The sequence below is a fragment of the Anomaloglossus baeobatrachus genome, unplaced genomic scaffold, assembly GCF_048569485.1.
Source record: "Anomaloglossus baeobatrachus isolate aAnoBae1 unplaced genomic scaffold, aAnoBae1.hap1 Scaffold_692, whole genome shotgun sequence".
Lineage (NCBI taxonomy): Eukaryota > Metazoa > Chordata > Amphibia > Anura > Aromobatidae > Anomaloglossus > Anomaloglossus baeobatrachus.
In genome coordinates this window covers 21,349-49,326 of record NW_027445066.1, presented here as the reverse complement: position 1 = coordinate 49,326, position 27,978 = coordinate 21,349, and the positions used below count along the sequence as shown (strand labels likewise).

Sequence of the window (27,978 nt, the reverse complement as noted above, 5' to 3'; positions counted from 1 at the left end):
ACCGCTTCCCATTAGGTTCCTCCAGGAGACCGGACCCCCATAATGAGCGCAGATTGGGGGTTGCTGCTGTTCCACCCCCCTCGTGGGTAAGAGATAAGTGGCGCCCTCAGATGAACAGGTTTATTGTCAGCTCCTGTATATACAAGAAGAGTAAAAATGGTAGAAACCTCGCTGCGCTGTTATACAATGGGGGAGGGGATCCCGCCTGCGCTCACGTAATAATAAAGCGGGGGTCCGGCCATGAGGGGACGGCCACAATCAGTCCTGCACTCAGTGTCGCCTGCACCGGACCCTCCACACAAACAGGAGGAAACTTCCATAAGAGCAGGCGCCGGACGGAGAAAAATCAGATAAAATCCAAAGGGAGCCACTCCAAGCTCCGCTAACAGGGGGGGGGGGCACCGGATCACCCAATACTGTAAGAGGGTGGGGAGCATCTCCCCTCAGGATTACAGTCTCCATGGTAACACTGCGAGTCCACCCTCAGATTGCATATAGATATAAATGATAAGTGTTTGTGCAGCAAAAGCCCCCCGAGGGCCACACGCTCCCATGTATGTAGGCATTGGCCCGGACCCCCATGTGACCCGCGGCCGTTCCTCTCAGTAGCCCAGCTCCAGGTCCTCCTTTCGGCGTCTCTGGGTGAACAAGGAGCTGAAGGGGTAGAGTTTGGCTTTGGCCTGGAACCTCTGGCCGGCGATCTCGATCTCGTACTCCCCGCGGTTGATGAACTCGGGGGTGATGGGGTTGGGGCTGTGGATGAAGCCCAGACAGACGTGTCTGCCCAGGGTGTAGCTATAGGCACTGCTGGTCGTCTTGCCCACGTGCTCCCCGTGGCGGTAGATGGGCTCCCCCCACCAGGGCCACAAGTCCAGGTCTGTGTCGTGATCCTCCAGGATGAACATTGCAAACCGCTTAAATATCCCCTCTTCCCGCTGCCGCAGCAAGGCATCCCGGCCGATGAAGTCGTAGCCCTGGGGGAGGGGAACAGAGAGTGGTTACACCGAGTGAACCCCACAACACACCCTAAAGGAGTGCAGCCTAGAAGAGGCACATCCCCCACTGATGGGGGCTCCGCTGCTGGGGACGGGGCGTCGTCTGCCCCCACTTCTTATCTACCTTGTCCAGCTTCACCCGGAACTCGCGCCCGCACTCCAGCGGCGTGGTGAACGGGTCCAGGTCCTGACCCCAGAAGGCGAAGAACTTCTCGATGCGCAGGCTGCGCAGGGCGTAGTAGCCGGCGTTGCGGATGCCGTATTTCTGGCCTACGCTCATGATCTCATTGTAGACGTGTAGTGCGTACTGGAAAGGGGAGACATGGGGACAGTCACCGCACGACCTGGGCTAGTAATGGGGTCCGGCCCCAGCTGCTCACCTCAATGGGAATGTAGAGGGTGAAGCCCGGCTCGCCCGTGTGCGTCATACTCATCACGCGGATCCCGTTGGCGTAGCCCACACTCATCTCCTGCACAGAAAGCGCACATGAGGCGGTGCCACGGACAGGGCAATTACCGGAGCCGGCGCCGCGGGTCACCAACCTTACAGAACAAAGAAGGGAAGTGGTCTGGGGTCATCGGGGCGTAGGACAGCTCCGACAGCACATCCATTGCTCGCGGACCAATCAAATTTAAAGCTGAAAGACAAAAAAACAAGGCTGAAACCAGAGAGCAGACGCTTTGTGTGGAGCGCAGCTGGATGATCTCCTCCTTACCTGTATATTTCCAGGTCACGTCTTCAAGGAACAAGTCACTGTCGCTCGGAAGATGCTGCTTCAGCCACGACCAGCAATGCACCTGCTGGTCTGTAGGTGAGATCATGAAGAAGCTGCAGAGGACACGGGAAGGGTTAACAAACCCCGGGAAAGACGCGAAGGGTCATCAAACCCCAGGAGAGACGCGAATAGTTAACAAACCCCAGGAGAGACGCGGAGGGTCATCAAACCCCAGGAGAGACGGGAAGGGTCATCAAACCCCAGGAGAGACGGGAAGGGTTAACAAACCCCAGAAGAGACGGGAAGGGTTAACAAACCCCAGAAGAGACGGGAAGGGTTAACAAACCCCAGAAGAGACGGGAAGGATTAACAAACCCCAGGAGAGACGCAAAGGGTCAACAAACCCCAGGAGAGACGCAAAGGGTCATCAAACCCCAGGAGAGACGCGAAGGGACAACAAACCCCAGGAGAGACGCGAAGGGTCATCAAACCCCAGGAGAGACGCGAAGGGTAAACAAACCCCAAGAGAGACGCGAAGGGTCATCAAACCCCAAGAGAGACGCGAAGGGTCATCAAACCCCAGGAGAGACGCGAAGGGTCATCAAACCCCAGGAGAGACGCGAAGGGTCATCAAACCCCAGGAGAGACGCGAAGGGTCATCAAACCCCAGGAGAGACGCGAAGGGTCATCAAACCCCAGGAGAGACGCGAAGGGTCATCAAACCCCAGGAGAGACGCGAAGGGTCATCAAACCCCAGGAGAGACGCGAAGGGTCATCAAACCCCAGGAGAGACGCGAAGGGTCATCAAACCCCAGGAGAGACGCGAAGGGTCATCAAACCCCAGGAGAGACGCGAAGGGTCATCAAACCCCAGGAAAGACGCGAAGGGTCATCAAACCCCAAAAGAGACGCAAAGGGTCATCAAACCCCAGGAGAGACGCAAAGGGTCATCAAACCCCAGGAGAGACGCAAAGGGTCATCAAACCCCAGGAGAGACGCAAAGGGTCATCAAACCCCAGGAGAGACGCAAAGGGTCATCAAACCCCAGGAGAGACGCAAAGGGTCATCAAACCCCAGGAGAGACGCAAAGGGTCATCAAACCCCAGGAGAGACGCTAAGGGTCATCAAACCCCAGGAGAGACGCTAAGGGTCATCAAACCCCAGGAGAGACGCTAAGGGTCATCAAACCCCAGGAGAGACGCTAAGGGTCATCAAACCCCAGGAGAGGCGCGAAGGGTCATCAAACCCTAGGAGAGACGCGAAGGGTCATCAAACCCCAGGAGAGACGCGAAGGGTCATCAAACCCCAGGAGAGACGCGAAGGGTCATCAAACCCCAGGAGAGACGCGAAGAATCATCAAACCCCAGGTGAGACGCGAAGGGTCATCAAACCCCGGGAGAGACACGAAGGGTTAACAAACCCCAGAAGAGACGGGAAGGGTTATCAAACCCCAGAAGAGATGGGAAGGGTTATCAAACCCCAGGAGAAACGGAAAGGGTTAACAAACCCCAAGAGAGACGGGAAGGGTTAACAAACCCCAGGAGAGACGGGAAGGGTCATCCAACCCCAGGAGAGACGGGAAGGGTTAACAAACCCCAGAAGAGACGGGAAGGGTTAACAAACCCCAGAAGAGACGGGAAGGGAAAACAAACCCCAGAAGAGAAGAGACGGGAAGGGTTAACAAACCCCAGGAGAGAGGAAAAATAATGATGGAAAAACCCTTCAATTTAAGACAATGGCCCCGAGGCCTCTCCACACGGTCCCCAGTCTGAGCGGTCACAACTACAGCAATGACCACTGCAGCCAATCACTGAGCTGTGCATCTACATCAGCAACACCACTACAGATCCAGGGGACCTCCGCCGGATGATATAATGACGGCCATAGAGCCGGGCATCTGAGGACATCCCCCGGATTATAGAATGACGGCGTGACGGCCATAGAGCCGGGGATCCCGGGGACCTCCGCCAGATGATATAATGACGGCCATAGAGCCGGGGACCCCGAGGACCTCCGCCAGATGATATAATGACGGCCATAGAGCCGGGGACCCCGAGGACCTCCGCCAGATGATATAATGACGGCCATAGAGCCGGGGATCCCGGGGACCTCCGCCAGATGATATAATGACGGCCATAGAGCCGGGGATCCCGGGGACCTCCGCCAGATGATATAATGACGGCCATAGAGCCGGGGACCCCGAGGACCTCCGCCAGATGATATAATGACGGCCATAGAGCCGGGGATCCCGGGGACCTCCGCCAGATGATATAATGACGGCCATAGAGCCGGGGACACCGAGGACCTCCGCCAGATGATATAATGACGGCCATAGAGCCGGGGATCCCGGGGACCTCCGCCAGATGATATAATGACGGCCATAGAGCCGGGGACACCGAGGACCTTCCCCAGATGATAGAATGATGGCCATAGAGCCAGGGATCCCGGGGACCTCCGCCAGATGATAGAATGATGGCCATAGAGCCGGGGATCCCGAGGACCTCCACCAGATGATAGAATGATGGCCATAGAGCCGGGGATCCCAGAGACCTCCCCCAGATGATAGAATGATGGCCATAGAGCCGGGGATCCCAGAGACCTCCCCCAGATGATAGAATGACAGCCGTAGAGCCGGGGACCTCCCCCAGGTGATAGAATGACGGCCATAGAACCGGGGATCCCGAGGACCTCCGCCAGATGATATAAACGACGGCCATAGAACCGGGGATCCCGAGGACCTCCGCCGGCCACCTTACTAATGTGTGGCGCCACTTGCTGGTCCTGGATGACAGGAGGCAGACCCCCACATAGGAGATGCCCCCCTACACCCAGGCCACTACTGTACCTGCGCTTCTGGAGTCGCACCACGCTGCAGTCGTTCTCGTATCCTCCGCGCTCGTTCAGCATCCCGGTGTGGACAATGTGGCCAACAGGAACGTCCACATCATTGGAGAGGAGGAACTGGAGGGTGTCCAGAGCCTGATCCCCCGGGGACTGGAAGAGAAGACACAGGATGTGACCGGAGGAGAAGACACAGCGAGGCACCGAGATAAGACAGCAGAGACAGCGAGGCACCGAGAGGCGGCAGCAGAGAGAGCGAGACACCGAGAGGGGGCAGCAGAGAGAGCGAGGCACCGAGAGGGGGCAGCAGAGAGAGCGAGGCACCGAGAGGGGGCAGCAGAGACAGCGAGGCACCGAGAGGGGGCAGCAGAGACAGCGAGGCACCAAGAGGGGGCAGCAGAGACAGCGAGGCACCGAGAGGGGGCAGCAGAGACAGCGAGGCACCGAGAGGGGGCAGCAGAGACAGCGAGGCACCGAGAGGGGGCAGCAGAGACAGCGAGGCACCGAGAGGGGGCAGCAGAGAGAGCGAGGCACCGAGAGGGGGCAGCAGAGAGAGCGAGACACCGAGAGGGGGCAGCAGAGAGAGCGAGACACCGAGAGGGGGCAGCAGAGAGAGCGAGACACCGAGAGGTGGCAGCAGAGAGAGCGAGACACCGAGAGGGGGCAGCAGAGAGAGCGAGACACCGAGAGGGGGCAGCAGAGACAGCGAGGCACCGATAGGGGGAAGCAGAGAGAGCGAGACACCGAGAGGGGGAAGCAGAGAGAGCGAGACACCGAGAGGGGGCAGCAGAGAGAGCGAGACACCGAGAGGCGGCAGCAGAGAGAGCGAGACACCGAGAGGCGGCAGCAGAGAGAGCGAGACACCGAGAGGCGGCAGCAGAGAGAGCGAGACACCGAGAGGCGGCAGCAGAGAGAGCGAGACACCGAGAGGCGGCAGCAGAGAGAGCGAGACACCGAGAGGCGGCAGCAGAGAGAGCGAGACACCGAGAGGCGGCAGCAGAGAGAGCGAGACACCGAGAGGCGGCAGCAGAGACAGCGAGGCACCGAGAGGGGACAGCAGAGACAGCGAGGCACCGGGAGGGGGCAGCAGAGAGAGCGAGACACCGAGAGGGGGCAGCAGAGACAGCGAGGCACCGAGAGGGGGCAGCAGAGACAGCGAGGCACCGAGAGGGGGCAGCAGAGACAGCGAGGCACCGAGAGGGGGCAGCAGAGACAGCGAGGCACCGAGAGGGGGCAGCAGAGACAGCGAGGCACCGGGAGGGGGCAGCAGAGACAGCGAGGCACCGGGAGGGGGCAGCAGAGACAGCGAGGCACCGAGAGGGGACAGCAGAGACAGCGAGGCACCGAGAGGCGGCAGCAGAGAGAGCGAAACACCGAGAGGCGGCAGCAGAGAGAGCGAGACACCGAGAGGGTGCAGCAGAGAGAGCGAGACACCGAGAGGGTGCAGCAGAGAGAGCGAGACACCGAGAGGGTGCAGCAGAGAGAGCGAGACACCGAGAGGGTGCAGCAGAGAGAGCGAGACACCGAGAGGGGGCAGCAGAGAGAGCGAGGCACCGAGAGGGGGCAGCAGAGAGAGCGAGGCACCGAGAGGGGGCAGCAGAGAGAGCGAGGCACCGAGAGGGGGCAGCAGAGAGAGCGAGGCACCGAGAGGGGGCAGCAGAGAGAGCGAGGCACCGAGAGGGGGCAGCAGAGAGAGCGAGGCACCGAGAGGGGGCAGCAGAGAGAGCGAGGCACCGAGAGGGGGCAGCAGAGAGAGCGAGGCACCGAGAGGGGGCAGCAGAGAGAGCGAGGCACCGAGAGGGGGCAGCAGAGAGAGCGAGGCACCGAGAGGGGGCAGCAGAGACAGCGAGGCACCAAGAGGGGGCAGCAGAGAGAGCGAGGCACCGAGAGGGGGCAGCAGAGAGAGCGAGGCACCGAGAGGGGGCAGCAGAGAGAGCGAGGCACCGAGAGGGGGCAGCAGAGAGAGCGAGGCACCGAGAGGGGGCAGCAGAGACAGCGAGGCACCGAGAGGGGGCAGCAGAGACAGCAAGGCACCGAGAGGCGGCAGCAGAGAGAGCGAGACACTGAGAGGCGGCAGAGACAGCGAGGCACCGAGAGGGGGCAGCAGAGACAGCGAGGCACCGAGAGGAGAGAGCAGAGACAGCGAGGCACCGAGAGGAGACAGCGAGAGGGGGCAGCAGAAAGAGCGAGACACCGAGAGGGGACAGCAGAGACAGCAAGGCACCGAAAGGGGGCAGCAGAGAGAGCGAGACACCGAGAGGGGGCAGCAGAGACAGGACGCAGACAGCGAGGCACCGAGAGGAGACAGCAGAGACAGGACGCAGACAGCGAGGCACCGAGAGGGGACAGCAGAGACAGGACGCAGACAGCGAGGCACCGAGAGGGGGCAGCAGAAACAGCGAGGCACCGAGAGGGGGCAGCAGAGACAGGACGCAGACAGCGAGGCACCGAGAGGAGACAGCAGAGACAGGACGCAGACAGCGAGGCACCGAGAGGGGACAACAGAGACAGGACGCAGAGAGCGAGGCACCGGGCATCGGGCACTCACGCTGATCTCAAACTTGGTGAAGGAGGACATGTCGATGACGCACACGGCCTCCTTGCAGCACTTCACCTCGGAGCCCACGATATCAAACCAGTCTGGCTTGTAGAAGGTTTTGCTCTGATCCAGGGACAGCAGATCTGTGGAGACGGAGCGCGTTACAGCCTTCACCCCAGCAAAGTCTACGGTGCCTTATTGCCCCTCACTCCACAGAGGCTCCTGACCTTTTCCAGGGGGTACAAAGTACTTGGCCCTCTCAAAGCCGTGCTTCTCCATCCACCGGGCCCCCTGCGCATCCAGCCGGTCATAGAGGGGGGAGGTGCGCAGCTGTCGCCCGGTCTGGAAGTCCCAACGTGGCACCTTCAGGTCATAGATGAGCGCTGCGGAGGTGAAGCATCGGGTGAGGATCCTACACATCCCGGGTCCGGGATCTCTGACCGGTACTTACGCATGACCTCCATCACTCGGTGCCGCAGGAAGGTCCGGCTGCTCTGCAAGGCTCCGAAGCGCTTGATATCCAGGGGCCACACATTATCTTGAGGGTAGCCATAGACCATCCACTCCGCAAGGAACCTGAGGGAAGAAGTGGAGACGAGGGTCTCATACAGGGAACCTAATCACTCAGCGGCGCAGTGTGGGGGGCACTTACTTTCCCGCTCCTCCCCCAAGAGAGCAGCCTTGGGAGTTCATTCCGGCCAGAGTGAAGTATCTCAGCAGAGTGGGGCTCTCTCCCATCACACAGCGCATGTCTGGAGTGAAGGATTCTGGGCAGTTGACAAGACGCAGAATCTCCAGCGCCTCCAGGGACGGCATCCGGCGCAGCAGAGCAGTGAGCAGCGGTTCTGCGGAGAGGCACATGCACAACACTCAGATACCCAACTCCACCTACGCCTCCAACAAGGGCAAGTCCCCAGATAGGAAGTTCTCCCCTCCCCATAGATCGGGGGTCTGCCCTCCTGGGGCCCCGCTTATATGGGTGCAGATACTCGACCTCTGCTCCGTCCACTGTCTATGGGACGGCAGAAAGTGCTGCGCTGTACTGGGCGTCTCGGCTATTCCCATACACAATGAACAGAGCAGAACACCGACCACCTCAGGTCCGTATAAGCCCGGCCGCAGAGTCCTGGCTCCCAGCACCCCGTTCTCAGGATTGTGGGGGTCACAGCGGTCACCCTCGTCCTTCTTACCAAAGTGATCCCAGTCCTCCTGCAGGTTCTGGATCTCCAGCTGATTGCGGCCCTCTGTAAAGATTGGTTTAGGGTTTTTCTCGAATCCTCCAGACAGAATACCACCTTGCCAGTTCCGGATGTAAATCCTCCCGTCAGGGTCCACGACACCTAGAGGCAGGACCAAAGGACAATGTGATGACTATGGGCGGCCATACTGGACCGGTGCATGAGGAGCGGCCATACTGAACCGGTGCATGAGGCACGGCCATACCAGACCGGTGCATGAGGAGCGGCCATACTGGACCGATGCATGAGGCGCGGCCATACCAGACCAGTGCATGAAGCGCGGCCATACCGGACCGGTGCATGAAGCACGGCCATACCGGACCGGTGCATAAAGCGCGGCCATACCGGACCGGTGCATGAAGCACGGCCATACCGGACCGGTGCATTAAGCGCGGCCATACCGGACCGGTGCATGAAGCACGGCCATACCGGACCAGTGCATGAAGCGCGGCCATACCGGACCAGTGCATGAAGCGCGGCCATACCGGACCGATGCATGAAGCGCGGCCATACCAGACCGGTGCATGAGGCACAGCCATACTGAACCGGTGCATGAGGCACGGTCATACCAGACCGGTGCATGAGGCGTGGCCATACCGGACCGATGCATGAGGCGCGGCCATACCAAACCAGTGCATGAAGCGCGGCCATACCAGACCGGTGCATGAAGCGCGGCCATACCGGACTGGTGCATGAAGCGCGGCCATACCGGACCGGTGCATGAGGCGCGGCCATACCGGACAGGTGCATGAGGCGCGGCCATACCGGACCGGTGCATGAAGCGCGGCCATACCGGACCGGTGCATGAAGCGCGGCCATACCGGACCGGTGCATGAAGCGCGGCCATACCGGACCGGTGCATGAAGCGCGGCCATACCGGACCAGTGCATGAGGCATGGCCATACCAGACCGGTGCATGAAGCGCGGCCATACCGGACCGGTGCATGAAGCGCGGCCATACCGGACCGGTGCATGAAGCGCGGCCATACCGGACCGGTGCATGAAGCGCGGCCATACCGGACCAGTGCATGAGGCATGGCCATACCAGACCGGTGCATGAGACGCGGCCTTACCGGACCGGTGCATGAAGCGCGGCCTTACCGGACCGGTGCATGAAGCGCGGCCAGACCCCCTGTGCATTCTCTTTGGGACATGCGTAATATTCACAACTGATCGCCACAGACATCCCAACCCCCAATATGTGCAATTTTGGGACACGAAGACCCCCGTAAACCACCACAGACAGTGAGCGTGGGCAGCGTTTACGTACTTGGTGTGGTGTCCAGCAGCGGTGTGCGCAGCGGGCGGGTCAGGAGGTAGAAGTGCTCGCAGGCATGAAGAGGAATACTGACTGGCTCCTCATTGGACAGACCCAGCTCGTAGGCCCACTGCAAAAGAAGCACCAGTGTGAACACGGGCAAGGGGCGCGGAGCCGGAGAGGAGCAGCCGGGGAGGCTCAACAAGCCACATTCATCAGACAACGCAACCGACTGCCCCGCTAATCACCAGAGGACCCCGAGAACACGGCCGAAACCGTGACTGACCCGCTAATCACCAGAGGACCCCGAGAACACGGCCGACACCACGACTGCCCCGCTAATCACCAGAGGACCATGAGAACACGGCCGAAAGCGCGACTGCCCCACTAATCACCAGAGGACCATGAGAACACGGCCGAAAGCGCGACTGCCCCACTAATCACCAGAGGACCATGAGAACACGGCCGAAAGCGCGACTGCCCCACTAATCACCAGAGGACTCCGAGAACACGACCGACACCACAACTGACCCGCTAATCACCAGAGGACCCCGAGAACACGACTGAAACCGCGACTGACCTGCTAATCACCAGAGGACCCAGAGAACATGGCCGACACCACAACTGACCCGCTAATCACCAGAGGACCATGAGAACACGGCCGAAAGCGCGACTGCCCCACTAATCACCAGAGGACTCCGAGAACACGACCGACACCACGACTGACTCGCTAATCACCAGAGGACCCAGAGAACACGGCCGAATCCGCGACTGACCCGCTAATCACCAGAGGACCCCGAGAACACTGCCAACACCACGACTGACCCACTAATCACCAGAGGACCCAGAGAACACAGGCAAAACCGCGACTGACCCGCTAATCACCAGAGGACCCCGAGAACACGTCCGAAAGCGCGACTGCCCCACTAATCACCAGAGGACCCCGAGAACACGGCCGACACCGCGACTGACCCGCTAATCACCAGAGGACCCCGAGAACACGTCCGACACCGCGACTGACTCGCTAATCACCAGAGGACCCCGAGAACACGTCCGACACCGCGACTGACTCGCTAATCACCAGAGGACCCCGAGAACACGGCCAACACCGCGACTGCCCCACTAATCACCAGAGGACCTCGAGAACAGGGCTGACACCACGACTACCCCGCTAATCACCAGAGGACCCCGAGAACACGGCCAACACCACGACTGACCCGCTAATCACCAGAGGACCCCGAGAACACGGCCAACAGCATGACTGACCCACTAATCACCAGAGGACCCCGAGAACACAACCGACACCACGACTGACCCGCTAATCACCAAAGGATCCCGAGAACATGGCCAACACCACGACTGCCCCGCTTATCACCAGAAGACCCCGAGAACACGGCCGACACCACGACTGACCCGCTAATCACCAGAGGACCCCGAGAACAGGGCTGACACCGCAGCTAACCCGCTAATCACCAGAGGACCCCAGAACTGATTAGTGCTCCTACTAATCTCTGTGGACCGTGTAGACGGGCACATTATGCCAGGGCCCCAGCCGTGTGAGCTGCACTAGGTCAGGATTGGTTCTGGGATTCCGGATAAAACGATGCCCCTGGGAGGCAGCTCGCTCCTGAGCCATCCACATCCTGGAGCGAATGGTATCCAAATGTTTCCAGCAGGAAAGTGGTCCATTATTGGAGGGACTGTAATCGTCATGGCTACTCTGATGGGGGGGGTTAGCGGCGACCATTACCTGGCCTGCACAGTTCACAAAGTACTCGCACTCGATCTGCCCGCGGTCGGTGTCCACGCCGCTCACATGACCCCGCTCCACCAGTACGTGGTTGACGGCGGTGTGCTCATGGACCTGGACGCCTGCAGAGAGGACAGCGAGGATTAATGACAAAAAATGAGCCCCAACATCACACACAAGTGCAGCCCCCACCCCGGCCCCCTCCCCCTTCAAGTGCAGCCCCCACCCCGGCCCTCTCCAATTGCAGCCCCCACCCCGGCTCCCCCTTCTCAACCTACCTTTACTCCGAGCTGCAGAAACCAAGGCCAGAGCGACGTCCGCTGTAGAGACCACCGCATCCTCAGGAACATACATTGCGCCCACCAGATCATGAATATTAATCAGGGGGTGGAGCTCACCAACCTGCCGCGGTGTAATTATCTCACATGGAATGTTCTTCATTCTACAAAGCAGAAGAAAGGGTTAATCTCGGCCCCCAATGATGAAAATGAAGGCTATGCCGATTCTCACCTCAACCGCGACATCAGACGCCTCAAGGATATCAGCCGATCCTGAGTCTGAGCCAGTAAGATGGATCCCGTCCTCTTATATCCTGCAGGACGCAGAAGAGCCGGAATCAGGAGCCGCACGTAGCCAGGGGAAAGTACAGCGCCGAGCAGGAGGTCACAGGTCACCGCACCGTAGGAGGGACCATGGGGGTTATGCGGGGGTTACAGGAGGTCACCGCAATGTAAGGGGGACCACGGGGGTTACAGGAGGCCACCGCAACGTAAGAGGGACCATGGGGGTTACAGGAGGTCACCGCAATGTAAAGCGGACCATGGGGGTTACAGGAGGCCACCGTAACGTAAGAGGGACCATGGGGGTTACAGGAGGTCACCGCAATGTAAAGGGGACCATGGGGGTTACAGGAGGTCACCGCATCGTAAAGGGGACCATGGGGGTTACAGGAGGTCACCACAACGTAAGAGGGACCATGGGGGTTACAGGAGGTCACCGCATCGTAAAGGGGACCATGGGGGTTACAGGAGGTCACCGCATCGTAAAGGGGACCATGGGGGTTACAGGAGGCCACCGCAACGTAAAGGGGACCATGGGGGATACAGGAGGTCACCGCAACGTAAAGGGGACCATGGAAGTTACAGGAGGCCACCGCAACGTAAAGGGGACCATGGGGGTTACAGGCGGTCACCGCAACGTAAAGGGGACCATGGGGGTTACAGGAGGCCACCGCAACGCAAAGGGGACCATGGGGGTTACAGGAGGTCACCGCAACGTAAAGGGGACCATGGGGGTTACAGGAGGTCACCGCAACGTAAGGGGGACCACGTGGGTTACAGGAGGTGCAGAGTGCAGTGGAAAATCAAAAGACAGGGAAGTTCCATGTGATGAGGCGACACTTTCATTTCCTCTTTGCAACTGAAAGCAGAAAGACATGAAAGGATCCGGAGAGCGCTGCAGCCCACGTGTGTACAAGCGCCGCAGCCCACGTGTGTACAGCCCGTGTGTGTACAAGCGCCGCAGCCCGTGTGTGTACTGCCCGTCTGTGTACAAGCGCCGCAGCCCGTGTGTGTACTGCCCGTGTGTGTACAAGCGCCGCAGCCCGTGTGTGTACTGCCCGTGTGTGTACAAGCGCCGCAGCCCGTGTGTGTACTGCCCGTGTGTGTACAAGCGCCGCAGCCCGTGTGTGTACTGCCCGTGTGTGTACAAGCGCCGCAGCCCGTGTGTGTACTGCCCGTGTGTGTACAAGCGCCGCAGCCCGTGTGTGTACAGCCCGTGTGTGTACAAGCGCCGCAGCCCGTGTGTGTACTGCCCGTCTGTGTACAAGCGCCGCAGCCCGTGTGTGTACTGCCCGTGTGTGTACAAGCGCCGCAGCCCGTGTGTGTACTGCCCGTGTGTGTACAAGCGCCGCAGCCCGTGTGTGTACTGCCCGTGTGTGTACAAGCGCCGCAGCCCGTGTGTGTACAGCCCGTGTGTGTACAAGCGCCGCAGCCCGTGTGTGTACTGCCCGTCTGTGTACAAGCGCCGCAGCCCGTGTGTGTACTGCCCGTGTGTGTACAAGCGCCGCAGCCCGTGTGTGTACTGCCCGTGTGTGTACAAGCGCCGCAGCCCGTGTGTGTACTGCCTGTGTGTGTACAAGCGCCGCAGCCCGTGTGTGTACTGCCCGTGTGTGTACAAGCGCCGCAGCCCGTGTGTGTACTGCCCGTGTGTGTACAAGCGCCGCAGCCCGTGTGTGTACTGCCCGTGTGTGTACAAGCGCCGCAGCCCGTGTGTGTACAGCCCGTGTGTGTACAAGCGCCGCAGCCCGTGTGTGTACTGCCCGTCTGTGTACAAGCGCCGCAGCCCGTGTGTGTACTGCCCGTGTGTGTACAAGCGCCGCAGCCCGTGTGTGTACTGCCCGTGTGTGTACAAGCGCCGCAGCCCGTGTGTGTACTGCCCGTGTGTGTACAAGCGCCGCAGCCCGTGTGTGTACTGCCCGTGTGTGTACAAGCGCCGCAGCCCGTGTGTGTACTGCCCGTGTGTGTACAAGCGCCGCAGCCCGTGTGTGTACTGCCCGTGTGTGTACAAGCGCCGCAGCCCGTGTGTGTACTGCCCGTGTGTGTACAAGCCCCGCAGCCCGTGTGTGTACAAGCCCCGCAGCCCGTGTGTGTATAGCACCGGTCACATGTACAATCACCGCAGCCCATGTGTGTACAAGCCCCGCAGCCCGTGTGTGTACAGCACCGGTCACATGTACAATCACTGCAGCCCGTGTGTGTACAAGCCCCGCAGCCCGTGTGTGTACAAGCCCCGCAGCCCGTGTGTGTACAAGCCCCGCAGCCCGTGTGTGTACAGCACCGGTCACATGTACAATCACCGCAGCCCATGTGTGTACAGCACCGGTCACATGTACAATCACCGCAGCCCGTGTGTGTACAGCACCGGTCACATGTACAATCACCGCAGCCCGTGTGTGTACAGCACCGGTCACATGTACAATCACCGCAGCCCGTGTGTGTACAGCACCGGTCACATGTACAATCACCGCAGCCCGTGTGTGTACAGCACCGGTCACATGTACAATCACCGCAGCCCATGTGTGTACAAGCCCCGCAGCCCGTGTGTGTACAGCAGCGGTCACATGTACAATCACCGCAGCCCGTGTGTGTACAGCAGCGGTCACATGTACAATCACCGCAGCCCGTGTGTGTACAGCAGCGGTCACATGTACAATCACCGCAGCCCATGTGTGTACAGCAGCGGTCACATGTACAATCACCGCAGCCCGTGTGTACTGAGTCGGGTTTATAGGAGACAATGGCCTGAATGCAGACCCTGATCAGGGCAAGGAATTCTGGGTGACTTCAGTCCTGCAGTGTAAGGGGGTCTTCTCATAATGCAGCACATCCCCGGGGGCATCACTCACCTGTGGGGACGCCGGTCTCTGCCTCCAGCTGCTGGTAAAGCTTGTTGGAATAATCGGCCATTTCTGTCTCTATGGACATATGCTTCACTGTGCTCACAGCTCCGGCACAGAACCGCGTGGAGCCGGCGGCCAACCTGCCCAAACACAAAGGCTCTGATCGAGGGGGCCGGAGAACAGGGGTCACAATAAAAGAGCAAACCTGTGTGAATCCGGATTATACTCCAGAGCTGCACTCGCTCTTCTGCTGGCGCAGTCTCTGTATATACACTTTTGCGCTCTCCTCCAGAGCTGCGCTCGCCTTTCTGCTGGCTCAGTCTCTGTACATACACTCCTGCGCTCCACTCCGGAGCTGCACTCGCCCTTCTGCTGGCTCAGTCTCTGCACATACACTCCTGCGCTCTCCTCCGGAGCTGCACTCCCCCTTCTGCTGGCGCAGTCTCTGTACATACTCTCCTGCGCTCTCCTCTGGAGCTGAGCTCCCCCTTCTGTTGGCGCAGTCTCTCTACAAACTCTCCTGAGCTCTCCTCCGGAGCTGCACTCGCCCTTCTGCTGGCGCAGTCTCTGTACGTACACTCCTGCGCTCTCCTCCGGAGCTGCGCTCCCTCTTCTGCTGGCTCAGTCTCTGTACATACTATGCTGCACTCTCCTCCGGAGCTGCGCTCCCCCTTCTGCTGGCGCAGTCTCTGTACGTACACTCCTGCGCTCTCCTCCGGAGCTGCGCTCCCCCTTCTGCTGGCACAGTCTCTGTACATACAGTCCTGCGCTCTCCTCCGGAGCTGCGCTCGCCCGTCTGCTGGCGCAGTCTCTATACATACTCTCCTGCGCTCTCCACCGGAGCTGCGCTCCCCCTTCTGCTGGCGCAGTCTCTGTACAAACTCTCCTGCGCTCTCCTCCGGAGCTGCGCTCCCCCTTCTGCTGGCGCAGTCTCTGTACAAACTCTCCTGAGCTCTCCTCCGGAGCTGCGCTCCCCTTCTGCTGGCGCAGTCTCTATACGTACACTCCTGCACTCTCCTCCGGAGCTGTGCTCCCCCTTCTGCTGGCGCAGTCTCTGTACATACTCTCCTGAGCTCTCCTCCGGAGCTGCGCTCCCCCTTCTGCTGGCGCAATCTCTATACGTACACTCCTGCACTCTCCTCCGGAGCTGCGCTCCCCCTTCTGCTGGCGCAGTCTCTGCACATACTCTCCTGAGCTCTCCTCCGGAGCTGCGCTCCCCCTTCTGCTGGCGCAGTCTCTGTACGTACTGTCGTGAGCTCTCCTCCGGAGCTGCGCTCCCCCTTCTGCTGGCGCAGTCTCTATACGTACACTCCTGCACTCTCCTCCGGAGCTGCGATCCCCCTTCTGCTGGCGCAGTCTCTGCACATACTCTCCTGAGCTCTCCTCCGTAGCTGCGCTCCCCCTTCTGCTGGCACAGTCTCTGTACATACTCTCCTGAGCTCCGCTCCCCCTTCTGCTGGCGCGTTCTCTGCACGTACACTCCTGCTCTCTCCTCCGGAGCTGCGCTCCCCCTTCTGCTGGCGCAGTCTCTATACATACTCTCCTGAGCTCTCCTCCGGAGCTGCGCTCCCCCTTCTGCTGGCGCGTTCTCTGCACGTACACTCCTGCACTCTCCTCCGGAGCTGCGCTCCCCCTTCTGCTGGCGCAGTCTCTATACGTACACTCCTGCACTCTCCTCCGGAGCTGCGCTCCCCCTTCTGCTGGCGCAGTCTCTGTACATACTCTCCTGAGCTCTCCTCCGGAGCTGCGCTCCCCTTCTGCTGGTGCAGTCTCTATACGTACACTCCTGCACTCTCCTCCGGAGCTGCGCTCCCCCTTCTGCTGGCGCAGTCTCTGTACATACTCTCCTGAGCTCTCCTCCGGAGCTGCGCTCCCCTTCTGCTGGCGCAGTCTCTATACGTACACTCCTGCACTCTCCTCCGGAGCTGCGCTCCCCCTTTTGCTGGCGCAGTCTCTGTACATACTCTCCTGAGCTCGCCTTCGGAGCTGCGCTCCCCTTCTGCTGGCACAGTCTCTATACGTACACTCCTGTACTCTCCTCCGGAGCTGCGCTCCCCATTCTGCTGGCGCAGTCTCTGTACATACACTCCTAAGCTCTCCTCCGGAGCTGCGCTCCCCCTTCTGCTGGCGCGTTCTCTATATGTACACTCCTGCACTCTCCTCCGGAGCTGCGCTCCCCCTTCTGCTGGCGCAGTCTCTGTACATACTCTCCTGAGCTCTCCTCCGGAGCTGCGCTCCCCCTTTTGCTGGCACACTCTCCTGAGCTCTCCTCCGGAGCTGCGCTCCCCCTTCTGCTGGCGCAATCTCTATACGTACACTCCTGCACTCTCCTCCGGAGCTGCGCTCCCCCTTCTGCTGGCGCAGTCTCTGCACATACTCTCCTGAGCTCTTCTCCGGAGCTGCGCTCCCCCTTCTGCTGGCGCAGTCTCTGTACGTACTCTCCTGAGCTCTCCGGAGCTGCGCTCCCCCTTCTGCTGGCGCAGTCTCTATACGTACACTCCTGCACTCTCCTCCGGAGCTGCGATCCCCCTTCTGCTGGCGCAGTCTCTGCACATACTCTCCTGAGCTCTCCTCCGTAGCTGCGCTCCCCCTTCTGCTGGCACAGTCTCTGTACATACTCTCCTGAGCTCCGCTCCCCCTTCTGCTGGCGCGTTCTCTGCACGTACACTCCTGCTCTCTCCTCCGGAGCTGCGCTCCCCCTTCTGCTGGCGCAGTCTCTATACATACTCTCCTGAGCTCTCCTCCGGAGCTGCGCTCCCCCTTCTGCTGGCGCGTTCTCTGCACGTACACTCCTGCACTCTCCTCCGGAGCTGCGCTCCCCCTTCTGCTGGCGCAGTCTCTATACGTACACTCCTGCACTCTCCTCCGGAGCTGCGCTCCCCCTTCTGCTGGCGCAGTCTCTGTACATACTCTCCTGAGCTCTCCTCCGGAGCTGCGCTCCCCTTCTGCTGGTGCAGTCTCTATACGTACACTCCTGCACTCTCCTCCGGAGCTGCGCTCCCCCTTCTGCTGGCGCAGTCTCTGTACATACTCTCCTGAGCTCTCCTCCGGAGCTGCGCTCCCCTTCTGCTGGCGCAGTCTCTATACGTACACTCCTGCACTCTCCTCCGGAGCTGCGCTCCCCCTTCTGCTGGCGCAGTCTCTGTACATACTCTCCTGAGCTCGCCTTCGGAGCTGCGCTCCCCTTCTGCTGGCACAGTCTCTATACGTACACTCCTGTACTCTCCTCCGGAGCTGCGCTCCCCATTCTGCTGGCGCAGTCTCTGTACATACACTCCTAAGCTCTCCTCCGGAGCTGCGCTCCCCCTTCTGCTGGCGCGTTCTCTATATGTACACTCCTGCACTCTCCTCCGGAGCTGCGCTCCCCCTTCTGCTGGCGCAGTCTCTGTACATACTCTCCTGAGCTCTCCTCCGGAGCTGCGCTCCCCCTTCTGCTGGCGCAGTCTCTGTACATACTCTCCTGAGCTCGCCTTCGGAGCTGCGCTCCCCTTCTGCTGGCACAGTCTCTATACGTACACTCCTGTACTCTCCTCCGGAGCTGCGCTCCCCATTCTGCTGGCGCAGTCTCTGTACATACACTCCTAAGCTCTCCTCCGGAGCTGCGCTCCCCCTTCTGCTGGCGCGTTCTCTATATGTACACTCCTGCACTCTCCTCCGGAGCTGCGCTCCCCCTTCTGCTGGCGCAGTCTCTGTACATACTCTCCTGAGCTCTCCTCCGGAGCTGCGCTCCCCCTTCTGCTGTCGTAGTCTCTGCACATACACTCCTGTGCTCTCCTCTGGAGATGCGCTCCTCCCTTCTGCTGGCTCGTGAGCTCTCCTCCGGAGCTGCGCTCCCCCTTCTGCTGTCGCAGTCTCTGCACATACACTCCTTTGCTCTCCTCTGGAGCTGTGCTCCTCCCTTCTGCTGGCTCCTGAGCTCTCCTCCAGAGCTGCGCTCCCCCTTCTGCTGTCGCAGTCTCTGTACATACTCTCCTGTGCTCTCCTCTGGAGCTGCGCTCCTCCCTTCTGCTGGCTCAGTCTCTGTACATACTCTCCTGAGCTCTCCTCCGGAGCTGCGCTCCTCCCTTCTGCTGTCGCAGTCTCTGTACATACTCTCCTGTGCTCTCCTCTGGAGCTGCGCTCCTCCCTTCTGCTGGCTCAGTCTCTGTACATACTCTCCTGAGCTCTCCTCCGGAGCTGCGCTCCCCCTTCTGCTGTCGCAGTCTCTGTACATACTCTCCTGTGCTCTCCTCTGGAGCTGCGCTCCTCCCTTCTGCTGGCTCAGTCTCTGCACATACACTCCTGTGCTCTCCTCCGGAGCTGCGCTCCCCCTTCTGCTGTCGTAGTCTCTGCACATACACTCCTGTGCTCTCCTCTGGAGCTGCGCTCCTCCCTTCTGCTGGCTCGTGAGCTCTCCTCCGGAGCTGCGCTCCCCCTTCTGCTGGCGCAGTCTCTGCACATACTCTCCTGTGCTCTCCTCTGGAGCTGTGCTCCTCCCTTCTGCTGGCTCCTGAGCTCTCCTCCAGAGCTGCGCTCCCCCTTCTGCTGTCGCAGTCTCTGTACATATTCTCCTGTGCTCTCCTCTGGAGCTGCGCTCCCCCTTCTGCTGGCGCAGTCTCTGTACATACTCTCCTGTGCTCTCCTCCGGAGCTGCGCTCCTCCCTTCTGCTGGCTCAGTCTCTGCACATACACTCCTTTGCTCTCCTCTGGAGCTGCGCTCCTCCCTTCTGCTGGCTCGTGAGCTCTCCTCCGGAGCTGCGCTCCCCCTTCTGCTGTCGCAGTCTCTGCACATACACTCCTTTGCTCTCCTCTGGAGCTGTGCTCCTCCCTTCTGCTGGCTCCTGAGCTCTCCTCCGGAGCTGCGCTCCCCCTTCTGCTGTCGCAGTCTCTGTACATACTCTCCTGAGCTCTCCTCTGGAGCTGCGCTCCCCCTTCTGCTGTCGCAGTCTCTGTACATACTCTCCTGTGCTCTCCTCCGGAGCTGCGCTCCCCCCTTCTGCTGTCGCAGTCTCTGTACATACTCTCCTGTGCTCTCCTCTGGAGCTGCGCTCCTCCCTTCTGCTGGCTCAGTCTCTGCACATACTCTCCTGAGCTCTCCTCCGGAGCTGCGCTCCCCCTTCTGCTGTCGCAGTCTCTGTACATACTCTCCTGAGCTCTCCTCTGGAGCTGCGCTCCTCCCTTCTGCTGGCTCAGTCTCTGTACATACTCTCCTGAGCTCTCCTCCGGAGCTGCGCTCCCCCTTCTGCTGTCGTAGTCTCTGCACATACACTCCTGTGCTCTCCTCCGGAGCTGCGCTCCCCCTTCTGCTGTCGTAGTCTCTGCACATACACTCCTGTGCTCTCCTCTGGAGCTGCGCTCCTCCCTTCTGCTGGCTCGTGAGCTCTCCTCCGGAGCTGCGCTCCCCCTTCTGCTGGCGCAGTCTCTGCACATATACTCCTGCGCTCTCCTCCAGAGCTGCACTCACCGCCCTTGCTCCAGGATGACGATGTCGTGCCAGCCCAGCCGGGTCAGGTGATAGGCCACTGAGGCGCCCATGATCCCTCCTCCGCACACCACCACCTGGGCACGAGGGGGCAGCGGCGGCTCCGTGGAGGCCGTCCTGTGGGGGGGGCACAGTCGCCGCCAGCCGTGCCCCCTCACGGGCCCCCAGACGTCTGCCAGCAGCCGGGCGTGCATGGTGCGGTCTGTGGAATCAGGCGCAGAAGTCAGCGGACACCGGAGCACTGCGCACCGCTCTACGACACCATGGCGGCCCTGGTAACAGTTGTCATGGAGACAGCGGAGGGCGATTCTAGAAGGGCAGTGACCCTCCGGACACACCGCAGAGGTCAGGACAGCAGGGGGCGCCGGACTCTCCGGTTACCCCACCGCCGGCCGCGGCACGTCCAGCCCCGCACTGCCCCGGGGCTCCGTCACCTCTGACCTCTCCGCTGCTTCCGGCTTCTCTCACTGAGAGGAACGAGCTGACCCCGGGAGACGCGTCCCGTCAGCTGACGTCATGGCGCTATCGCACCCAGGCGGCCAATCACAACGCGCGCTCCCGGACCGCCCCCTGCTCTGTTTGGGAGACGCACATGGTCACCGAACAGCCAATCAACAACCTGAATACGTCATGATTATCAACCAATCTCAGCACGAGGGCGGTAACTATTCAGTCCAATATATTAGGACGCGACAGAGAGGAGAAGAAGGCAGGAGGGAAGGGGAAGAGAGAAGAGAGCAGGGGAGAGGAGGCAGGAGAGAAGGGGAAGAGAGGAGGCAGGAGGGAAGGGGAAGAGAGAAGAGAGCAGGGGAGAGGAGGCAGGAGGGAAGGGAAGGGGAAGAGAGGAGGCAGGAGGGAAGGCAGGAGGGAAGGGGAAGAGAGAAGAGAGCAGGGGAGAGGAGGCAGGAGGGAAGGGGAAGAGAGAAGAGAGCAGGGGAGAGGAGGCAGGAGGGAAGGGAAGGGGAAGAGAGGAGGCAGGAGGGAAGGGGAAGAGAGAAGAGAGCAGGGGAGAGGAGGCAGGAGGGAAGGGGAAGAGAGGAGGCAGGAGGGAAGGCAGGAGGGAAGGGGAAGAGAGAAGAGAGCAGGGGAGAGGAGGCAGGAGGGAAGGGAAGGGGAAGAGAGGAGGCAGGAGAGAAGGGGAAGAGAGGAGGCAGGAGGGAAGGGGAAGAGAGAAGGCAGGAGGGGAAGAGAGGAGGCGAAGAGAAGAGGCAGGAGAGAAGGCAGGAGGGAAGGGGAAGAGAGGGCGAGGAGGCAGGAGGGAAGGGGAAGAGAAGAGGCAGGAGAGAAGGGGAAGAGAGGAGGCAGGAGAGAAGGGGAAGAGAGGAGGGAAGGGGAAGAGAGGAGGGAAGGGGAAGAGAGAAGAGAGCAGGGGAGAGGAGGCAGGAGGGAAGGGGAAGAGAGAAGAGAGCAGGGGAGAGGAGGCAGGAGGGAAGGGGAAGAGAAGAAGGCAGGAGGGAAGGGGAAGAGAGAAGAGAGCAGGGGAGAGGAGGCAGGAGGGAAGGGGAAGAGAGGAGGCAGGAGAGAAGGGGAAGAGAGGAGGCAGGAGAGAAGGGGAAGAGAGGAGGCAGGAGAGAAGGGGAAGAGAGAAGGCAGGAGAGAAGGGGAAGAGAGGAGGCAGGAGAGAAGGGGAAGAGAGCAGGGGAGAGAAGGCAGGAGGGAAGGGGAAGAGAGGAGGCAGGAGGGAAGGGGAAGAGAGGAGGCAGGAGAGAAGGGGAAGAGAGGAGGCAGGAGAGAAGGGGAAGAGAGCAGGGGAGAGAAGGGGAAGAGAAGAGGCAGGAGAGAAGGGGAAGAGAGAAGAGAGAAGGGGAAGAGAGGAGGCAGGAGAGAAGGGGAAGAGAAGAGGCAGGAGGGAAGGGGAAGAGAGGGCGAGGAGGCAGGAGAGAAGGCAGGAGGGAAGGGGAAGAGAGGGCGAGGAGGCAGGAGAGAAGGCAGGAGGGAAGGGGAAGAGAAGAGGCAGGAGGGAAGGGGAAGAGAGAAGAGAGCAGGGGAGAGGAGGCAGGAGAGAAGGGGAAGAGAAGAGGCAGGAGAGAAGGGGAAGAGAGGGCGAGGAGGCAGGAGAGAAGGCAGGAGGGAAGGGGAAGAGAAGAGGCAGGAGGGAAGGGGAAGAGAGGAGGGGAAGAAGGCAGGAGGGAAGGGGAAGAGAGGGCGAGGAGGCAGGAGGGAAGGCAGGAGGCAGGAGGGAAGGGGAAGAGAGAAGAGAGGAGGGGAAGAGAGGAGGCAGGAGGGAAGGGGAAGAGAGAAGGCAGGAGAGAAGGGGAAGAGAGCAGGCAGGAGGGAAGGGGAAGAGAGGAGGGGAAGAGAAGAGGCAGGAGAGAAGGGGAAGAGAGGAGGCAGGAGAGAAGGGGAAGAGAGAAGAGAGCAGGGGAGAGGAGGCAGGAGGGAAGGGGAAGAGAGGAGGCAGGAGAGAAGGGGAAGAGAGGAGGCAGGAGGGAAGGCAGGAGGGAAGGGGAAGAGAGAAGAGAGGAGGGGAAGAGAGGAGGCAGGAGGGAAGAGAGCAGGGGAGAGGAGGCAGGAGGGAAGGGGAAGAGAGGGCGAGGAGGCAGGAGAGAAGGCAGGAGGGAAGGGGAAGAGAAGGGGAAGAGAGGAGGCAGGAGAGAAGGGGAAGAGAAGAGGCAGGAGGGAAGGGGAAGAGAAGAGGCAGGAGGGAAGGGGAAGAGAAGGCGAGGAGGCAGGAGAGAAGGCAGGAGGGAAGGGGAAGAGAGGAGGCAGGAGGGAAGGGGAAGAGAGGAGGCAGGAGGGAAGGGGAAGAGAAGGCGAGGAGGCAGGAGAGAAGGCAGGAGGGAAGGGGAAGAGAGGAGGCAGGAGAGAAGGGGAAGAGAGGAGGCAGGAGGGAAGGCAGGAGGGAAGGGGAAGAGAGAAGAGAGGAGGGGAAGAGAGGAGGCAGGAGGGAAGAGAGAAGAGAGCAGGGGAGAGGAGGCAGGAGGGAAGGGGAAGAGAGGGCGAGGAGGCAGGAGAGAAGGCAGGAGGGAAGGGGAAGAGAGGAGGCAGGAGAGAAGGGGAAGAGAGGAGGCAGGAGAGAAGGGGAAGAGAAGAGGCAGGAGGGAAGGGGAAGAGAAGGCGAGGAGGCAGGAGAGAAGGCAGGAGGGAAGGGGAAGAGAGGAGGCAGGAGAGAAGGGGAAGAGAGGAGGCAGGAGGGAAGGGGAAGAGAAGGCGAGGAGGCAGGAGGGAAGGGGAAGAGAGGAGGCAGGAGAGAAGGGGAAGAGAGGAGGCAGGAGAGAAGAGGCAGGAGAGAAGGGGAAGAGAGGAGGCAGGAGAGAAGAGGCAGGAGAGAAGGGGAAGAGAAGAGGCAGGAGAGAAGGGGAAGAGAGGAGAGAGCAGGGGAGAGGAGGCAGGAGGGAAGGGGAAGAGAGAAGGGGAAGAGAGCAGGGGAGAGGAGGCAGGAGAGAAGGGGAAGAGAAGAGGCAGGAGAGAAGGCAGGAGGGAAGGCAGGAGGGAAGGGGAAGAGAGGAGGGAAGGGGAAGAGAGAAGGCAGGAGAGAAGGGGAAGAGAGGAGGCAGGAGAGAAGGGGAAGAGAGGAGGCAGGAGAGAAGGGGAAGAGAGGAGGCAGGAGAGAAGGGGAAGAGAGAAGGGGAAGAGAGGAGGCAGGAGGGAAGGGGAAGAGAGGAGGCAGGAGGGAAGGCAGGAGGGAAGGGGAAGAGAGGAGGCAGGAGGGAAGGCAGGAGGGAAGGGGAAGAGAGGAGGCAGGAGAGAAGGGGAAGAGAGCAGGGGAGAGGAGGCAGGAGAGAAGGGGAAGAGAAGAGGCAGGAGAGAAGGGGAAGAGAGGAGGCAGGAGGGAAGGCAGGAGGGAAGGGGAAGAGAGGAGGGAAGGGGAAGAGAGGAGGCAGGAGAGAAGGGGAAGAGAGGAGGCAGGAGAGAAGGGGAAGAGAGGAGGCAGGAGAGAAGGGGAAGAGAGGAGGCAGGAGAGAAGGGGAAGAGAGGAGGCAGGAGAGAAGGGGAAGAGAGAAGGGGAAGAGAGGAGGGGAAGAGAGGAGGCAGGAGGGAAGGGGAAGAGAGGAGGGGAAGAGAGAAGGCAGGAGGGAAGGGGAAGAGAGGAGGCAGGAGGGAAGGGGAAGAGAGGAGGCAGGAGGGAAGGGGAAGAGAGAAGGCAGGAGGGAAGGGGAAGAGAGAAGGCAGGAGGGAAGGGGAAGAGAGGAGGCAGGAGAGAAGGGGAAGAGAGAAGGCAGGAGGGAAGGGGAAGAGAGAAGGCAGGAGGGAAGGGGAAGAGAGAAGGCAGGAGGGAAGGGGAAGAGAGAAGGCAGGAGGGAAGGGGAAGAGAGAAGGCAGGAGGGAAGGGGAAGAGAGAAGGCAGGAGGGAAGGGGAAGAGAGAAGGCAGGAGGGAAGGGGAAGAGAGGAGGCAGGAGAGAAGGGGAAGAGAAGAGGCAGGAGAGAAGGGGAAGAGAGGAGGCAGGAGGGAAGGCAGGAGGGAAGGGGAAGAGAGGAGGGAAGGGGAAGAGAGAAGGCAGGAGAGAAGGGGAAGAGAGGAGGCAGGAGAGAAGGGGAAGAGAGGAGGCAGGAAAGAAGGGGAAGAGAGGAGGCAGGAGGGAAGGGGAAGAGAGGAGGCAGGAGGGAAGGCAGGAGGGAAGGGGAAGAGAGAAGGCAGGAGGGAAGGGAAAGAGAGGAGGCAGGAGGGAAGGGGAAGAGAGAAGGCAGGAGGGAAGGGGAAGAGAGAAGGCAGGAGGGAAGGGGAAGAGAGGAGGCAGGAGGGAAGGGGAAGAGAGAAGGCAGGAGGGAAGGGGAAGAGAGAAGGCAGGAGGGAAGGGGAAGAGAGAAGGCAGGAGGGAAGGGGAAGAGAGAAGGCAGGAGGGAAGGGGAAGAGAGAAGGCAGGAGGGAAGGGGAAGAGAGAAGGCAGGAGGGAAGGGGAAGAGAGAAGGCAGGAGGGAAGGGGAAGAGAGGAGGCAGGAGAGAAGGGGAAGAGAGAAGGCAGGAGGGAAGGGGAAGAGAGAAGGCAGGAGGGAAGGGGAAGAGAGAAGGCAGGAGGGAAGGGGAAGAGAGAAGGCAGGAGGGAAGGGGAAGAGAGAAGGCAGGAGGGAAGGGGAAGAGAGAAGGCAGGAGGGAAGGGGAAGAGAGAAGGCAGGAGGGAAGGGGAAGAGAGGAGGCAGGAGGGAAGGGGAAGAGAGGAGGCAGGAGGGAAGGGGAAGAGAGAAGGCAGGAGGGAAGGGGAAGAGAGGAGGGAAGGGGAAGAGAGGAGGCAGGAGGGAAGGGGAAGAGAGGAGGCAGGAGAGAAGGGGAAGAGAGGAGGGGAAGAGAGAAGGCAGGAGGGAAGGGGAAGAGAGGAGGGGAAGAGAGAAGGCAGGAGGGAAGGCAGGAGGGAAGGGGAAGAGAGAAGGCAGGAGGGAAGGGAAAGAGAGGAGGCAGGAGGGAAGGGGAAGAGAGAAGGCAGGAGGGAAGGGGAAGAGAGAAGGCAGGAGGGAAGGGGAAGAGAGGAGGCAGGAGGGAAGGCAGGAGGGAAGGGGAAGAGAGAAGGCAGGAGGGAAGGGAAAGAGAGGAGGCAGGAGGGAAGGGGAAGAGAGAAGGCAGGAGGGAAGGGGAAGAGAGAAGGCAGGAGGGAAGGGGAAGAGAGAAGGCAGGAGGGAAGGGGAAGAGAGGAGGCAGGAGGGAAGGGGAAGAGAGAAGGCAGGAGGGAAGGGGAAGAGAGAAGGCAGGAGGGAAGGGGAAGAGAGAAGGCAGGAGGGAAGGGGAAGAGAGAAGGCAGGAGGGAAGGGGAAGAGAGAAGGCAGGAGGGAAGGGGAAGAGAGAAGGCAGGAGGGAAGGGGAAGAGAGGAGGCAGGAGAGAAGGGGAAGAGAGAAGGCAGGAGGGAAGGGGAAGAGAGAAGGCAGGAGGGAAGGGGAAGAGAGAAGGCAGGAGGGAAGGGGAAGAGAGAAGGCAGGAGGGAAGGGGAAGAGAGAAGGCAGGAGGGAAGGGGAAGAGAGAAGGCAGGAGGGAAGGGGAAGAGAGGAGGCAGGAGGGAAGGGGAAGAGAGAAGGCAGGAGGGAAGGGGAAGAGAGGAGGGAAGGGGAAGAGAGGAGGCAGGAGGGAAGGGGAAGAGAGGAGGCAGGAGAGAAGGGGAAGAGAGGAGGGGAAGAGAGAAGGCAGGAGGGAAGGGGAAGAGAGGAGGGGAAGAGAGAAGGCAGGAGGGAAGGGGAAGAGAGGAGGCAGGAGGGAAGGGGAAGAGAGGAGGCAGGAGGGAAGGGGAAGAGAGAAGGCAGGAGGGAAGGGGAAGAGAGGAGGGAAGGGGAAGAGAGGAGGCAGGAGGGAAGGGGAAGAGAGAAGGCAGGAGGGAAGGGGAAGAGAGGAGGGGAAGAGAGAAGGCAGGAGGGAAGGGGAAGAGAGAAGGCAGGAGGGAAGGGGAAGAGAGAAGGCAGGAGGGAAGGGGAAGAGAGAAGGCAGGAGGGAAGGGGAAGAGAGAAGGCAGGAGGGAAGGGGAAGAGAGGAGGCAGGAGAGAAGGGGAAGAGAGGAGGGGAAGAGAGAAGGCAGGAGGGAAGGGGAAGAGAGGAGGGGAAGAGAGAAGGGGAAGAGAGGAGGCAGGAGAGAAGGGGAAGGGAGGAGGCAGGAGAGAAGGGGAAGAGAGGAGGCAGGAGGGAAGGGGAAGAGAGGCAGGAAAGAAGGGGAAGAGAGGAGGCAGGAAAGAAGGGGAAGAGAGGAGGCAGGAGGGAAGGGGAAGAGAGAAGGCAGGAGGGAAGGGGAAGAGAGAAGGCAGGAGGGAAGGGGAAGAGAGGAGGCAGGAGGGAAGGGGAAGAGAGAAGGCAGGAGGGAAGGGGAAGAGAGAAGGCAGGAGGGAAGGGGAAGAGAGAAGGCAGGAGGGAAGGGGAAGAGAGGAGGGGAAGAGAGGAGGCAGGAGGGAAGGGGAAGAGAGGAGGGGAAGAGAGAAGGGGAAGAGAGGAGGCAGGAGAGAAGGGGAAGGGAGGAGGCAGGAGAGAAGGGGAAGAGAGGAGGCAGGAGAGAAGGGGAAGAGAGGAGGCAGGAAAGAAGGGGAAGAGAGGAGGCAGGAGGGAAGGGGAAGAGAGGAGGGGAAGAGAGAAGGCAGGAGGGAAGGGGAAGAGAGAAGGCAGGAGGGAAGGGGAAGAGGGAAGGGGAAGAGAGGAGGCAGGAGAGAAGGGGAAGAGAGGAGGCAGGGAGAGAAGGGGAAGAGAGAAGGCAGGAAAGAAGGGGAAGAGAGGAGGGGAAGAGAGAAGGCAGGAGGGAAGGGGAAGAGAGAAGGCAGGAGGGAAGGGGAAGAGAGGAGGGGAAGAGAGAAGGCAGGAGGGGAAGAGAGGAGGCAGGAGGGAAGGGGAAGAGAGAAGGCAGGAGGGAAGGGGAAGAGAGGAGGGGAAGAGAGAAGGCAGGAGGGGAAGAGAGGAGGCAGGAGGGAAGGGGAAGAGAGAAGGCAGGAGGGAAGGGGAAGAGAGGAGGGGAAGAGAGGAGGCAGGAGAGAAGGGGAAGAGAGAAGGCAGGAAAGAAGGGGAAGAGAGGAGGGGAAGAGAGAAGGCAGGAGGGAAGGGGAAGAGAGAAGGCAGGAGGGAAGGGGAAGAGAGGAGGGGAAGAGAGAAGGCAGGAGGGGAAGAGAGGAGGCAGGAGGGAAGGGGAAGAGAGAAGGCAGGAGGGAAGGGGAAGAGAGGAGGGGAAGAGAGAAGGCAGGAGGGGAAGAGAGGAGGCAGGAGGGAAGGGGAAGAGAGAAGGCAGGAGGGAAGGGGAAGAGAGGAGGGGAAGAGAGGAGGCAGGAGAGAAGGGGAAGAGAGAAGGCAGGAGGGAAGGGGAAGAGAGGAGGGGAAGAGAGGAGGGGAAGAGAGAAGGCAGGAGGGAAGGGGAAGAGAGGAGGGGAAGAGAGAAGGCAGGAGGGGAA

At 60.7% G+C, this 27,978-nt stretch overlaps 1 protein-coding gene across 1 annotated transcript; it reads right to left on the bottom strand.

The window, feature by feature from the left end:
* Nucleotides 1-106: 106 nt before the first annotated feature.
* On the bottom strand, nucleotides 107-20,718 carry LOC142286655 (pyruvate dehydrogenase phosphatase regulatory subunit, mitochondrial-like). The gene is made up of 17 exons (XM_075333384.1): nucleotides 20,180-20,718; nucleotides 14,743-14,876; nucleotides 11,847-11,928; nucleotides 11,615-11,778; nucleotides 11,337-11,458; nucleotides 9,599-9,716; nucleotides 8,281-8,430; nucleotides 7,743-7,935; nucleotides 7,542-7,666; nucleotides 7,318-7,473; nucleotides 7,100-7,233; nucleotides 4,556-4,704; nucleotides 1,712-1,824; nucleotides 1,539-1,633; nucleotides 1,376-1,465; nucleotides 1,120-1,302; nucleotides 107-974 (listed from the first exon to the last, which is right to left on the bottom strand). Exons 1-17 carry the CDS (start codon nucleotides 20,389-20,391, stop codon nucleotides 603-605), a joined length of 2,592 nt encoding a protein of 863 aa, XP_075189499.1. The 5' UTR covers nucleotides 20,392-20,718; the 3' UTR covers nucleotides 107-602.
* Between the last annotated feature and the right edge of the window lie 7,260 nt (nucleotides 20,719-27,978).

Bases quoted from the DNA above. Each gene is read 5' to 3' on its own strand.
- LOC142286655 (XM_075333384.1), bottom strand. From the start codon at position 20,391: ATGCACGCCCGGCTGCTGGCAGACGTCTGGGGGCCCGTGAGGGGGCAC. The intron at 7,667-7,742 runs GTAAGTGCCCCC...TTCTTCCCTCAG, and splicing joins CTTGGGGGAGGAGCGGGAAA to GTTCCTTGCGGAGTGGATGG. The intron at 7,474-7,541 runs GTAAGTACCGGT...TCACCTCCGCAG, and splicing joins CCGAGTGATGGAGGTCATGC to CGCTCATCTATGACCTGAAG.